Source organism: Styela clava, chromosome 13 (assembly GCF_964204865.1).
Source record: "Styela clava chromosome 13, kaStyClav1.hap1.2, whole genome shotgun sequence".
Taxonomy (NCBI): domain Eukaryota; kingdom Metazoa; phylum Chordata; class Ascidiacea; order Stolidobranchia; family Styelidae; genus Styela; species Styela clava.
The window spans coordinates 7,988,454-8,005,103 of NC_135262.1; the positions used below are offsets into that span (position 1 = coordinate 7,988,454).

The 16,650-nt window shown below is 34.1% G+C and overlaps 1 protein-coding gene across 1 annotated transcript; it reads left to right on the forward strand.

Annotated features, from left to right (window-relative positions):
• The first annotated feature begins 724 nt into the window (after positions 1 to 724).
• On the forward strand, positions 725 to 9,001 carry LOC120333348 (72 kDa type IV collagenase-like). The gene is made up of 14 exons (XM_039400749.2): positions 725 to 1,192; positions 1,594 to 1,693; positions 1,921 to 2,044; positions 2,409 to 2,554; positions 3,894 to 4,028; positions 4,188 to 4,361; positions 4,487 to 4,660; positions 4,782 to 5,046; positions 5,156 to 5,301; positions 5,612 to 5,799; positions 6,245 to 6,389; positions 6,961 to 7,141; positions 7,626 to 7,750; positions 8,368 to 9,001. The coding sequence occupies exons 1-14, from the start codon at positions 755 to 757 to the stop codon at positions 8,508 to 8,510; spliced, it is 2,484 nt and encodes an 827-aa protein (XP_039256683.2). The 5' UTR covers positions 725 to 754; the 3' UTR covers positions 8,511 to 9,001.
• The last annotated feature ends 7,649 nt before the right edge of the window (positions 9,002 to 16,650 follow it).

Genomic DNA, 16,650 nt, shown 5'->3' on the forward strand with positions numbered 1-16,650 from the left:
ACAGCAAATTAATTTTCATTTCCTAATTTAGTGTTAAGTTACTTATGTCATAGCATCCTTTTTTGAACTTGGGGAAATAGTAAAGTAAGGGAGGCTTACATTTAATTCGGTATCATTTCGAGTACATTCATTCGGAATAGATAACAACTTTGGGGTGTTTTTACCTAGGGGGTATGTCATTACGAATGTTTCTATATCATACTGACACTTCAGAGAAGTATGCTATTAGTCATGGAATTGGCAGACCCCTAGTTTCTATTACCGATAATGAATTATGAGCTTTAACTGTGTGATACAATGATAGTTCTCTAGTCGGCCGTGTCTGATATAAAAAAATCTGTTGCCGGACGAAAAACAACGACTTAAATGAAATCACATATATAATTTGTCATTGCAAGGTATTTTTCGATTTCCGTATTGGGTGTGAGGTGGGATAAGGAGAAAGTGTTGTAATATTTGCTCTGTAACATATTATTTAAACATGCTATATATGCATAGATAGATGTATTATTTGAAATTCTGTAAAATCTACTGGTAATTTGCAGCAATTTGAGTATACCCGTGCATTGAACAGTATGAGACATTTTAGCATGTGTTAATTGTACAAGTACACACAACAAAAGTGTTGTAGTAAAATGAACAGTGTAATCCGTGTTATTCCTGTTAGATTTACAATTTTTTTCATCCGAAACCACCATTTCAAACATATAGTCAGATTCAAAACATAAAGATTCATTTTCAGATATTTTTCGAGATGTACAAATACTCTAGAGCTGCTATAACAGGGTTGTTATGTTTTGCACTGCTGGTTTGTTACTGTAATGCGAGGCCACGAAATAGGCACGGAGGAGCTCCCGGCTTCCGAGCTCCTAAGTTTATGAAATCCACTTCATACGGGAGAAAACAAGAAAACAAGTTTCGACTTGGGGTCGACAATACAGGTCTCATCCAGGGATGGACAATCAAAAGTCCATATCAACAAAGTCGACTTAGAAGTGAAGCAGAACCAATACAGTATATTTCACCACGAGCTCAATTGAATGGAAACTTCGGTAAAAGCCAAGCAGCACCGCAGAGACTTGGCAGACGACAGTATATACCCAAGCACTTTGAAGCCCCAGAAGCAGGACTCGAATCCGCTCCACATGCCTTGAAAATAATGACCGAGTCACAAAAAAACGCAATTGCCCAGGTAATAATTTTTATCAACATGTTTATGTATGCCTATGTTTTAATTTCATTGCAATCAAAATTTCTAACAGGCGAGTCACAAAAAAGATGAAACCAGAAAAATGATCATTTTTAGTGAAAGTCGGTATTCTATTGATATAATTTAAGACCGAAATATTTAAATAGATTTAATACGTAATCAATATACATTGTAAAGACGAAAATCTCGCTAAAATAAGGGTTTTTCCTCGATCTAATATAAGACTATGGATGACGGTAATCTACGTTCAACAGATTGTCCCCCATTATTGAGGAAAGGGCAATTTTTTAAATCTTTGTAACTTTTATATTGTGTTCTGGTCTGACGATAGTTTGTGTTTTGTATTTTATTAAAAATTCTATTTTTCCGATTTTTAAACACAGGAGTTCTTTCTGAAGTACAAATATGCCAAGGAGAATGCTTTAAATGACAAAGGAGACATGATAAGAACGGTGCAAAGAAATTACGGACTCAATATAACCGGTAAGAATTATATCTGCACGAAAAATACCAAGTTATCGCGTGGTTATGTAACCATACTCTATGTCTATACCTCATTGATTATCTTTCAGAAACAATTTTCAAAAGTTTACTCAGCCTTTTAAAATATCCATATTTATGTACCTAGGGTTGTACTTTTCAAACTCAAAATTTGATCAACCCCGACTATACTAAAAATCAGTGATGCCGATTTTACACATTAATTATAGGGGAACTGAATGACGAAACCGTTGTGGCCATGATGCGACCAAGATGTGGGGTTCCAGATGCACCAGCAGAGTACAACTTATTTCCCAATAGAGAACACTGGACGCACAAAGACATTACGTACAAGTATGTAGAACGACACAGAATAAATCTTCAATAATCTGTTTGCAATTATGTATTTGTATGTTACAAATTCAGTTTTCAATGAATAAAAAGAGAAGCATATACACCAAAAATGAAGAATATTTGTGGATTTTGTTGTACCCATAACCATAAACTCACACTCGATATCTTGTTATTCTCAAGTTATCCACCCATGCGGAAAATGACTCATTCAATGGTTTGTAGTCATTATAGATCGTAAATATTATTTGCCAGACAGACTATGAGCAAAACATGACAAATAGCAGCTTTGATAAGACTGAAAAATGAAATAGTATGGGGTTTTCCACAAATGTACTCAATCCTTATTTTAATATTTGAAACACAGAATTGAAGGATACACTCCGGACATGAGTCAATGCCAAATACGAAACGCATTTAAACGTGCATTCAGAGTATGGGAGGAAGTGACTGACCTCAATTTTGAAAAGGTTGATAGAGATGACGCGGATATCATCATTTATTTTGGATACGGTATGGCTCACTTTATTGAGATTTGAAATTAACTGAATATATAGTAACAAAACAATCTTTTTGCATACTGCACTCTACCGGTTAAATGCCATCAAACAGTTTAGTTTCTACAGTCTGTAATGAAACATTTGATGGTGTATTATAATTGTTCAGTTTCTACTCCTCGCGAGGTTTAGGAGTCTATTTAACGTTGTAGTTATTAATACCAAATAAATATTCGTCTGAAACATAACGTTACAATACCAGGGGCCAAAATCATATTGCATTGAGCACCGCATTCAAATAACATTAATCATAGATATATTTTTTTTCTAATTATCTACCCACCCCAAAGTCCTAATTTCTCTTTTTCTCAAACATGAAACTACTTATCATTGTAGTTGCCAGTTTTATTCATTGTTGACAAATGTGTTAGTATGGGTGCATATGGATGCTTCCCCAGCATCGATTTCCTCATTTATTCCCGTGACAATGAAAGCAAAATGTCAGCGATAGACTGGGCTGAAGTTAGCTAGCTATTAGTACGAGTAAGCGGCACGTGGTTGTATATTTTGATATAAATAATGTTTTTTTAGCTTGTGAATCAGTTTGTAAGTCTCAACTCTTCAAAACACTCGCAAAATAAGCATCCAAAATCATAGTAAAGTATAAGAAGAATTTTCTTCGACCTTTGACTCCCAGAACACTTTTCTGTTTTCTCCCAAAATTTTTGGAGCCATTCGACATTCATAAACTGGGTATATGTTTCAAACATCATTTTCATCATCATAACATTTAATAACCTGTCATTTAAAAGTACCGGTAGAAAAGTTCAGCCTAATCTATCACAGCCATTTCTAGACAAATTTTTGATTACTGTAATTACACTGAAACTACAAAAAAAAATGATCATGGTTTTATTTGTTTAATACTTAGATTTCCGAAACACAAATAACAAATAGCATGCAATAACGCCATAACGAGATAATACTCACAATCATGCCTTGAAAAAAGTGTTTGAGCGACTGCTAAGTTGTTTATTGTTACGTCACATTTTTGTATCTTGCTGATTACATTAGACACGGAAGTAAACAAGGAAGTCTATACTTAGAGAAACATCCACAGTTTACCGATAAGCGAAGAGGCTTACGTAACAAAATAAAAATTAAATTGAATATGTCGTCATTAAAATGCCATCAACTTTTGTGTTATATAAAAGTTGAAACACGTGGATTGAAGAAGATGCTTGAAAATGAATCAACTATTCTTGGGCACAATTTTTATTGATTTTATTATGCTTTTAAAAAAATAGCAGCAATCCATAATACTTATAATTTTTTGTCGTGATTTGTGTCTTCAGAGGAACACGGAGATGGATATCCATTCGACGGCCCTAATGGGCTTCTTGCTCACGCTTTTACACCGGGTACCACAGCTATATCAGGCGATAGCCACTTTGATGAAGGGGAATTTTGGACTCTGGGAAAAGGTAGAGGTAAGTGTCTTTTTGTGATATAACATTTCGAGACTTATCTACTTTTTTGCGTCTTGATGTAATGTAATTTGCCGATTATTGAAAACCGCCGACAGACAGTAGTGTTGTCATATTGCTATATCTATTTCATAATATATTTTTCTTCTCTATATTTTACAGTATTTGACACTTACAATGGAAACTCCGGGGGAGATCCTTGTGTGTTTCCATTTTATTTCGAAGGCGCGAGTTATAGTGCTTGTACCTCCGCTGGTAGGTCCGATGGCTTAGAATGGTGCGCCACTACAGCTGACTACGATGCTGATGAAAAATGGGCGTTTTGTCCTCATGAACGTAAGTATTGTTTGTTCAATTCCTTTGTATATAATATTTTAAAATTGTCATGTTAATTCGTCGTCTCAAAATGACGTAGCGATCAACTTTATATGAATTATCATTTATGTCTCATACATTTATAGTTCTATTCACTTATGCCGGTAATGGAGACAATGATCCTTGCGTATTTCCCTTCGTTTTCCTTGGAAAATCATACGACGAATGCACGCCTGAGGGAAGAAGCGACGGTTATCTCTGGTGTGCGACTACTTCCAACTACGACACTGATAGTAGATGGGGATTTTGCCCCAGTAGAGGTCTGTAGACTTTTGAAAATTTTACAGTTAACATTCGTATAGCTTTACCTACAGCTTTTATAGTATACTTTCCGTCAAACAGTGAATATTAAAATGCTGGACTTCTAACTTTTACACACAGCTCACGGAACTGACGGTGGTAACTCTGGCGGCGCCGCCTGCACGTTTCCTTTCAAATTTGAAGGCTATACATATGTAGATTGCACGACGGTGGGTAGAACCGATTATAAGTTGTGGTGTGCAACAACAGACGACTACGATAAGGATGGAATGTGGGGCTTCTGTAATGGAGAGGGTTATAGTTTATTTCTTGTTGCTACTCACGAATTTGGACATGCCATAGGACTGGATCACTCGAACGTTGCAGATGCGTTGATGTATCCAATGTAGGTCAATTTTTGATTTTACACAAAATGTTTAACGATTTTCTTTGCTGTTAAGTATTTTTAGTATTTTGCTGTTTTAATATTCAACTCCATTACCTCCCAAACTCAGGTATTCGTACCATGCTGATTTTATTCTTCCCGACGATGACAAAAGAGGAGTTAGAGATCTATACGGACCAAGAAGAAGGTATTTACCTCCATTACAGCTGGAAACATGTGGAGGAGATTTGACAAAATCAGAACCTACTGCAACGCGTGAGTAAAATCACTATTAGTGTAGGGAGTACGAGTTTAACTTAGTTGCTAACTTTTGTATAGACAACAGTCAGCATGTATTTGATAGCCACACTATTTACTCCATTCTCCGTGATTTGGAAACAAACTCCCTTCCAATGAAATATGCCATGAGAAATCGTGTTGTTGTTTTAAATCCTTCTGATAGTTTCGTTACATGTCTCTAACGTATCGTTTATAATGCAGGATATAAAGCATTGCGTTTGTTGCTCATATGAACCCCAAATTTGCCAACTACACAATTTCTTTTTTCTTTTTTAATGTCGTTCAGGTCCACCAAGAACGTCAACTCCAACTGTCACACCAAGAACGACACCACGTGGAAGGACTTCAACTCCGACACAATCTACAACTACACACTCAGGAGACAGATGTGACGGCGTTGTTCCCCCAACTGACATGTGCCAACGAAAAGTAGATGCAGTGATGTTGTACCAGAATGAATTTTTTGTTTTCCAGGTAGGTTAAAATAGGACATTAACAGATATATCGATATTACTACGCATAACGAATATTGGCACCATAACCTACTGTCAAATTTAAGATATATATATTCACAAATTGACTACCCATTATTGTTTTTTTGCTCAATTCCTGTTTGCTTTTACAAATGTACCAAATGTTTCATACAAATGTAAATTTAATTTTGTTTATCAAATTAAAAATTTGCATACTGGGTGTATTTGAAAAATTTCAGCCCAATAATTGATAAGATACAAATGACCCTTCAAGGAAAAGGCTGCAAATTACCCATATTGAGCTACAAATAATGCTTGTGATGCTATGGTTAGAATATATTTGCGCTATGCAATTTGCTCCAATATTGATTATGAAACCAATTAATAAACATTACTGTACATTCTGGTTTTCAAGAATTGGTATTGCCGTAATTGATATATTTTAGGGTCCTTTCGTATGGCGAGTAAGTGGCAGAGGAAAAAACCAAGTTCAAAGTCCTGAAAGAATAAGTAATCATTGGCCTACGTTGAAATGTGGAATAGATGGTGTATACCAGAATCCCATCGATTTGAAACTTATGTTCTTCAAAGGTAAATTAAATTATTCAAATTTTATAGCACTTACTTTTAAAATGACCGAATAGAAATTTCCGCTTTGTCGGACAAATGAACACCGCAATATATGATTTGCGTCATATGCGTCCACACGATTAATATGTATTCTGAATGACCGAATGTGTCAATTTGCAGTTCCTTTGTCCTGGCTTCAAAATTTAAAACCAACTCGAGGCTCATTAAGCTTCAACGTGTATTTATTGTAACTTCCAATTCAGCACAAACAATATCTGACAATGCATAGTGAGATGTTCTATGTCTACGATGTAAACAATATTCCGAGTGGGCAACATCCAAACATGCTATAGCGATTGGGTTTTGCTCTTCTATTAAATATCGCCTCCACAACTTTTTTTTCATCTTGATAAAGGTGTTGAGCATAGTCATTCAAAATATAGTACTAAATAGTCGCGTAAGGGATTAAGTACTCATTTGAAGAAGTCGAATCACAAATTGTGAAAATTTACCTGCGTGTGAAGTCATGAGCTTCAATTAATTATTTGATTCGATTATGAGAAACTTGATGCAATAATTATCATTTCATCAGGAAGCCAGTACTTCCTTTTTGACGGTGAGAATATTTTACCCGGCTATCCACGAGAGGTGACCGAACTCGGACTTCCGGCAAGAACAGTTGTTGACGATGTCGTTTTCATGAAAGGAAGGAACCCGAAGACTCGTAGAACGGAAAATAGACTGTACTACTACGTCCGCGAAAAAGTTTACAGGTAAAATCGGTGCGATATATAAATGTACAGGGATAAAGTAAGTTTTTAAATGCTTTACCACACGAAATTTCCTGTAACGTATATACATATGAAGTCAATGAATATCTTATCTAAATCAATGAGTTTGAATATTTTTTCATCATAATATAGAATACAACAGGGTTATCCTATATGTATTCAACTATTCTTTCATTTAAATTCTCTGCTTTACACTTGAGTTATTTATGAACAAGGTTACATCATAATTGGTACATTGTCCCTGAAAAATAAAAGATTATGCACGACGGCCAGAAATATACAGACAGTCAAATGTTACTTTCCATCTCATTCAATTTCCATTGGGTATAATAATGTCAAATAAAATCTCATCGAAGATTGTTCCGTTGAAGTATATAAAGATCTCCAGCGCACTTAAATACAATAATATATTTAAAAACAGTGACACACAGCTTTGCAAAAATTTTAACTTGCGTTTCATTTTAAGAGCCGATCCTAAAACAGGTATATTGATGGAAGGCTTCAAACCTTCAACGTTGGGTGTCAAAGGAACAGCTTGGGAAGGCATACCACCCAATATTGACGCAGTTTTCAGTGATTCTCAAAATAGGCGTAAGCTGATAAATATATTTTATATCCGAACTGTTTTATAGCCGTAAAATATAAATATAACGACGCAGGGACATTCATATTAAATTTGGTTAAAACGAGTTGCTCATAAAAAAAATGTTTTTCGACTGTTAGCTGGTGTACAAAATACAAATAGCAACATTACAAGCCAAATGGATAAACATAAATTTATGTGACTGGACTACTTTTATCTGCCTTCACATTACACGACTAAAAAGTTTTGTTGGACACACTAGAAGGTTATTACTTTTATTAATTTCAAAATATTTATGCGGGATGTATGGAATTCGTTTTCACTTTAAATATTTGTGTGATGACGGATGTAGTCGAAATGAAATAATGCGCATCGTGCCGTGGTTACGAGGAATTGTTTTTAGCTTTAGAATCTGGGTGATTAGGTTATCCATCAGTGAGTGTTAAAATTTTCTGATAATAAAGCAATCGCCACTATTACATAAAATGAATTTCTAACAATAAGAAAAGGATATCGCTATTGGACTGTAACAAAATCAAAGTAAGTTCTCGCTAAACACCCCACAGAAACAGGGAAAATGCTATCCACTTCTTTCAGACTCTCATATATACCTTTCATGTTTTAGGTTACACTATATTCGTGAAAGGCATGAAAATCTTTCGCTACATGAACGTGCGAGGACAGCTGGATTACTCTCGCGGATTCAAAAAATTCTTCACTTGTCCCATCAAAGTAGAAGAATTTATACCGTTGCCTCTTCGTGAATAATCATAATGTGTATATTTCGTTTTCTTCGTTGTATTATAAGGCAAAATTAGTTGTAAAATAAATTTCATTGCCTGAGGTGTTTGATGTAGGCTATGATACAAAACAGAAGGCTGTGATGATATAGTTTATGGTGGCTTTCAAACTTCCGAATTTATGAATTCTGGAGATAAGTGAAGTAAGAATGTACTAAAAAACAACTATGATTCTAATATAATATATTTATATCTGCATTGTTATCTTTCCCAAAGATGGCAAAAGATACAAAAACGTGTGAAATATTAGAATCTGAACACGATGTGAAATTAGACACTGAAGATTACTGCAGTATATTTTGAAGTAAAAAGTTTAAAAGACCTTTGTTTTGAATAGTATTTTTCCAGTTGTTTTCAACTTTTTTGTGCATTGTGATTAAAATGATAGCAAATTGCACAAGCTTGCACAAACATGTATTCTATAGCAATAAAGCATAAAATTACAAATAATTGAAAAAATGGTTCTGTTTACATAGCTCGGGACTCTTTTCTCCGTATTAGGGTGATAGTATTTGGTAGGAGATGTTTCTTATCTTTACGCAACAACGTAATTGCCTGAAGCTTTTGCTTGTCGCTCATTTAGCGTAGATTTCTGCATAAAAATCCTATGCATGTCGGTATCATTACGTTTGAAAAGACTTCTACAGGCACCGACTGTACGACATTACGGAGTATCAAAATTATAGACCATATCTTGTCCATTCGCTCAACCAGGAATCGATTTTGAAATAGAGCTGATTTATTTCTAACAGCAAACATTCAGTATATTTTAGTGTTAATCTTGCCATGTAATATAGAACTCGCCGTAGTGCCAAAAAATAATGATGAAAGGCCGTCAAAAATACCGGGGCTTGGATTCAATGAACGATAATATTGATTCTTGTTTTTTCTGCTGATTTGGTGATATAGGGCCTCCTAGCGGATGAAAACATCATCTTATTCACAGCCGCTGATAGACATACTTCTTTGCTCTTCAAGTTGCGTAGGAATCTGCGCGAACTGTGTTTTTTTATTCTCACGTAAAACAATTTTGTCCAATGGTGGCCGGAGGAGGATAATGAACGGCTTCAGAGTAAAATTACTGTCAAATACATATGTGTACTTTCCGAAAACGGTGGGCAAACGTTACCGTTATTCATACGAAATTGTGGGATTTTTTTTTTATAAAAATAGTAATCCTGGCATATAGACCGATTTCACAGTTTTACTGACCCTTGACCCAGCAAATTTCATCTTCTACTTTACAATTATAACATTGTTTATGCCTATTTTGTCAGTGTTTTTGCGAGTTGACGCTTGGAAACCTGAACATGTTTATAGAGTTCGTTTCATTTCAAAATGTTCAACCACGTGCCGACAGCTAATTTTAGCCTAGGTCGTAGTATATCACAGCTTTGTCGTGACTATTTTTTGATCAAAATAAATCTCAAAGACAAAATGAAGGCTAAGTTATTTGATTTAGACATAATTTTATTACAATATCTAAAACAGACGAATAACAACAGTCAAGGCCACTAAAACAAGTCAATATTTACAACCATCAGTAGAGGTTGCGCGAGACTAACTCCCAGTCCTTTCTTGGCGCTAGCGGGTCCGTATGTGTATAATTCAAGGATGCCGTAGCAGGAATAAAAATATCATACTGTGCAATTCAAGAGTTCTGCTGCACACTAACACGAATGTATTTCTGTAACGTTTCGTCTGACCAAAATCTGCAACCAGACTGTTGTAAACTGCTTGTCTGACGAAGTGTGATTTTGGTCAGACGAAACGTTACAGAAATACATTTGTGTTTTTGTGCAGCAGGAATCTTGAATTGCATAATTTAAAATCATGCTAGAAAGTCATTCCGAGCAAAAAAAAGTTACCGGATAACTGCGAAAATATTAATTATTACGTCACATTGAATTATTGCGGATCAGTCAATGATACGTTAATACAATATCATTTTAATGGTCAGGTAAGCATCGAAAGCGAAATACCCGTTATTTCGTTGGTTGTACTAAACAACAATAGCCTGGGTGATACGGATTTTTTAAAGAATCCTACGCAAGACGGTGAATTTATTTACGCAATACGTAAGACCATTTCGACCCCATTAAGACATATTTGTTGGACATAATCGCGACTACTATTCAGACATATTTGACGTCAGCAAAAAGGTAAAATAACAAATATCGATAATACTTACAGAGATCAAAGCAATTGTTGGTAACAATAGTCGACTACTGGAAATATCAGACAACAACAATGTATTCATAATAATCTGATCAAAACTATTTTGGCAAATCATCAATGAATTTCCCGACAGATTATGAGCAACGACTTGAATAACTTTGGTCCCGGATCTTTTCGCATGCTCTAAATTGAAAGCAGCTTATGGCAACAGTGGCAGTTTTCAGCAGCTTATGAAGTATGAAAGTGAATTTCTATTTCAACATAATTGTATTTGTGTTTTGTGTTGGTAATTGATGTTAGTGGTATACAGAATGTTATATTCTTATATTATGACATTTTATGCTGTTGCAAAATCAAAGCGATCAATAGTTTTTGAAATTTAAAAAAGGTAAAGGATCACTTTATAGAAGTAGAGGATCACCTGGATAAAATCAATCTGTAGACTTCTTGCCTCTTCCTCCACCATGCATCTGAAACAAATGACCGGTTAACTAATCCCATATCCCGTCTTGTCGGTATCCTTCTCCTCATGGATAATTGCAAAAATACGATTTTATGGCCACGGCGGTCATACATCTGTACCGTAACGCTTAGTCCTGAATGCACACGGTTTTTAAGAAAAACGTCGGGCAAGCACTACGTAGGTCGTAGTAGACGGTCGAGTATGCAGAACAAAAGTGTTTCCTTTTAATTAAAATAAAACGACAACATTTTGGTGTAATATCGGGTCCTATGGAACTCAGAAGAAAATTGAATGAAAAACCTCTTTTCGATTATCATCTACTGACATATTGAAAACCATGATTGCTCGAATAATTTCCGATGAAAAGTGTTTTTCTAAATGTGCTACCGCAACAACATTACCAACTTAGCACATGATCCATATTTACCCTTAATGTCCAACAAATGTAAATTCAACAAGCTTCAGTCATAATCCAGTAGTGGAGTAATGAATACAGATTTGATATAAATGTGCTGTTTTTCGGTAAAATAAAGGTATAATAAGCATACAAGATGCAGAAAGTTTCATAGTCACTTATCACAAATATTTTGTCAGGTTATCGTTTAAATACGTTTCGTACTCGCCTAAGTTGTTCAGCTTATTCAAACCATTCATATTGATGATGGATTCGAAATATGTGTGACTTCTAATAGAGATTAGTTCGTAAAAAAAAAATGTTTTTAAATAAAATAGGGCAAATCTATTCATTTGACTTCACACTTGTCGTGAAACCTTCAATTCCGTCGTTCAGGCCACCTTTTAAAAGAGATTGCGAAGATAAGAGAAGTATGTATATTGTAAAAAAAAATTAGTTTAAAACCGAGATTAATATACTAAACCGAAAACGGTAAACCAATGAATAATACAAATGCGCAATTAATCATCCCGAAAATTTCAAAAAAGGAATAATTTTCGACACAAAATCATACGACAATTTACCGTTGTTTCTTGTTGTGAGATATATTTCAGGGTTCTCATCATTTGTTTACGTCAATACAACGTCACGTCAATACTAATATAAATCAAGAAATTTTTGGCTTCCTCCTTTTAAACAAATCAGAGGGTTATTTATTTATTTCACGCAAATTGATAGCTTTCTACCATGACGAGGTTAATTTTATTTGCCATTACCAACTCATCATAATAATGATAGTACATCGACGAAAAAGCGTGTGCAAATTTTTATTTTTATCCAAAACCGAGGACATTTTATACATATATGTTTGCAAAAAAACGCTGTTACTGTTTTTGTAATATGGCGGATCAGCGTATGATATCTCCCACAATGTTGCTCGATTGAAAATGATAAATGTGGGTCTTCTCCTTGTTTACTAACACTTAGGGATCCGTATGTGTCCTTATTTGAATCGTGAATCCGGTCCCAATTAGAATTGGGAATTACTAAGTACAAGTTTATGAATAGCATATTCTATAAGCATGCAAATTTTGATATTATATCCCGATTGTTCATTGCCCGAAATTTTCAGACAAAACAAGACATGAGTATACTAAGTATTTTGAATGAATTATTGTTGAAACTATTGAGAATTCATTTGTAAAATGGTCCACGATTAGACTCATAGAATTTGTCAGTTTTATGATGCGCCACATTTTTTTCACATCAACAATAGACATATATCGAATGGTAAATGGAAAAGAGATTACATAAGAAAGAGGAAGCAAGCATGTAGCAAGGTACATGTATGTTTTGCTTCTAAATAAAATGCCATATGTAAACGATTCTATCTTATTTTAGTAACACTTTATTGTAAAAACTGCCTGCAAAACGAGCACAGCCAGATTTGTTAATTAAAATATATTACGTGTTTTTATCATTTTTATTATTAATTGTATGGATGCATAAAAAATATCTCCTCATTATTATTTTACATAAAATTCAAGTTTTGATAGAAAATCTATCATCCCGTGTTATTTATTTGATTTTTCATTTGATATTTTTGTCAAAGAATGAAAGTGCTTTTATCATATTAATAGAATAATAAAATAACAAATCGATAAAGGACACCTGAGCAAACTCACTGTATAAAAATAGCTGACAAAATGTAGACAGGATTGTTATATACATCAATCATTTACTGTGACAAAATTAAATTAAATACACTGAAATCAGGCAGTATATGTTTGCTGCTGCTCCATTTATAAAATTAAAAAAAATATATTTAAAAGAATTCTATTTAAGACAGTTTATATCAAATACAGCTAACGTTAACAAATGCTCACGTGCCGTGACAACAAACATTATAAAAAATAAACGATGAAAAAATTGACAAAACTCGTATTTTGACTATCTCAAATATGCAATTTTCTAATAAAGTGTGAATGTAAAACAACTATCTGTACTTGGTTATTATCAACCTACTCTTCCTAATTGAAATATTTTTTGTTACGACTTCACGAATCTTAATTGATTGATTATATATGTATGCATACTTCATAGTCAAATATCGAATTGTTCTCATACTAATTCATGCCTTTCAAAACAATATGTTGAATAAATATGTTAAAAAAATATTTTATCAGCACAATATAGTTTTAGGACATAGAATTATAGTCTTCGCTTATATAATGGTCGATAAATTTGAATCGCTCTACATATGCTCAAAAATTTATTCATAAATGTAAAGCAAATGTCATACCTGAATATCGACGTCAATTTTGACACAAATGTATCCGTTGAAAAATCATTTTTATCTTTTGTTCTGCAACAATAGTAATACACGTTTGATATTTTTTGAGCCAACTGTCAATATCGTATGTTTTTCAACGATTCTAGGCGAAAATTCAATTTAAGGATTAATAGTCAATAAAAATGTCCAAATATGTAAGCTGATTATGACGGAAAATTCTTTGATCTTTACAAAAGCATATAATGGTTTAAAGTCGCCGAATTTACAAAGGGTTTCAATATGAAATTGACCATTAATCTTTACTTAACCATGGTTGTTTTAATGGAAAATTATATTTTGTAGCTTATACTGTGCTCGGCCTTTCTTATGCAGAAATTACGTCAATGAATTATGTTGAAATAAATACAGAACATCTGTTAGTGATATATTTTCATTTTTGCCTTAAAATCACGTAATTCGGATTAACCAGTTGTTCGTGCCCACGCTACAATTTTAGCCCGTTTGGGTACCAATTCATTCGTCTTATTCCATCGTCTCTATCCAAACTGTAATCCGTCTGGTTGGCTCCGGAATAGAAAAGAAAATGACTGTTGAAAAGCACGTCAAGAAGTATCATATGTCAAGTATGAAAATGTATATTAAAACTCATAGAAACTTCCTTGGCGGGCGTGGACGGGAATGAAGAGTCACGTACAAAATATTCTCTCATCAAAGTTGCATAACATAGTCATCAATCAGTGTTTACATTCCCGGTATCATTGACCCAAATGAAGTATATCTGAGGCTATTTAGCCATTTGTAATCCGCATGCTACTCTATTACTGGGTCGTGCGAAAATTGTATAATTGAGTTATCCCGATACGCCCATGAGATAGAAAAGTCGCGAAAGTTTTCCAACGTTGGTTGCCCCGATGTGCATATGAAACTTCAAATTTTCTTTACTGTTGAATAATGTTCAACTTTTCTGAAACTTTTAATCGTAACAACGTCATTAATTAATGTTTGTATGACTTATTTTGTTCATTTACACACAAACAGAACTACATACGGATAACTAATGAACATGACCTACCAGGGGTGGGGGTCTTTTCGAATGGGCATGCCATATTTGAATTTGTAAAAACGAGATATGTTTAGCGAGATGGTAAAACGATTGGTGGCGGCGCACTGTATCACAAGCTTATTAAACAAATATTTTTTCGTCATTATTTTATTCGCTTCTGTTGAAAAACGGGGCCCTCATCATTTTTTTTTTGCATCCGGCAAAACTTCGAATCTAGTCAATAAAATCACGTGGCGACCCAAAAATATTCAACGTCGTGAGAGTAGATCATCCATTGAACAGATAAATCATCGTCGACGTCGAAAATGTGACAGAACGGCGGAAAAAGACGATCGCACGTGCCGCATAAAATTACAAAGACTCCAGGGTTGACTTATTGTCTTTATGTTGGTTCACCTGGCGCGATGTACGACGACGCCCAACACGACAACGAGCCAATCCCGTCACGAAATTTTGACGCGATTCAAATGATTATTTACAACTATAAACTAAATCGTTTTATGGGCTACTGCATGAGTAATCAGTCGGTTACTAAAGTGGTTTGATGTTCAAACAAAAACGAACATCAATCTAATAAAAGAAACGATCGGGAATACTGAGAATTGGATTATTTAAAACTAATTTCTTATTTTTAGTAAAAATCAAACTGTACTCGCTTGTTTAGATAGATATAATGAACCCTTAGGTAGAATTATCTTAAAATTTCGAGAATATATAGAATTGAATTCCCAGTTAGAATTGGTTTAAAGTGGTCCTCCATGCCTACTATAAGTCCTATAATATTTCAGGTCTCACAATGTACAAATGACTATCAAAAATCTGATGCTTAGTTATTCCAAACTTCATTTACACTTCTGAATTATTAGTTATTACAGCTAAACAGTCGCTAACTTTATTTGAAATTCATGCCTTCTACAGAAAACTTTGTTTGACAAGGAAAAATGAAAATCAATTCGTGACTTCCATATCCTCATTATGAGAAGCTAATATTATTACTTTACAAAATGACTTCAAAAACCACCGTCATAAAAGTTGAGACAATATTTACAATTCGATTGCTTTCATCTCATATGGCGCGAATATAATTGTTATGAAGTAGAAAAGTAAATCATTCGTAAATCAAGAAGAAATTAAGTATTTCTCATAAATTTCAAACAGGAAATGAATATTCATTAATTATTTGAATTAATTTCAACTACACAATGGAAACTCACTGAATTGGATGACGTTTCCCATGAATTTTATTACCGCTACTTTAATCATCGGCTTTGAATTATAGACTCAATGTTGGTCTTCAAGTTCTTTATAAAAGGACTTGGTTGTTTGAACTAACCACTTTGTGTAAGTTAAAAAAAAATGTTAATATTCTTCAAAAATAATTATAAATCTGAAAATATTGCTGAAAATACGATATTATATAAACATTCATTGTTGACTATTTGATGCCTTTCTGGCGATATCGTTGTGTTGAGAGATCTGATAATGCTGTACTTTTCCTGAGATAAATACATATAGTGATAAATAGCCAATATCGATATTTCTATATATATATATTCTTTACATATTTTGGGTCTGGGGCTAGGTTACAGTCGTAAACTTTTAAAAGAGAAAGCGAGATTCGAATCACTAATGTAAGGACTACATAGAGCTCAGGAAATGCTATTAATTGCCCGTAGCACCAACGCTTAGCGAGCGCAGGTAAAACACGACGTAAAAC

Bases quoted from the DNA above. Each gene is read 5' to 3' on its own strand.
- LOC120333348 (XM_039400749.2), top strand. From the start codon at position 755: ATGTACAAATACTCTAGAGCTGCTATAACAGGGTTGTTATGTTTTGCA. The intron at 1,694-1,920 runs GTAAGAATTATA...CATTAATTATAG, and splicing joins TTACGGACTCAATATAACCG to GGGAACTGAATGACGAAACC. The intron at 5,047-5,155 runs GTAGGTCAATTT...TCCCAAACTCAG, and splicing joins GATGCGTTGATGTATCCAAT to GTATTCGTACCATGCTGATT.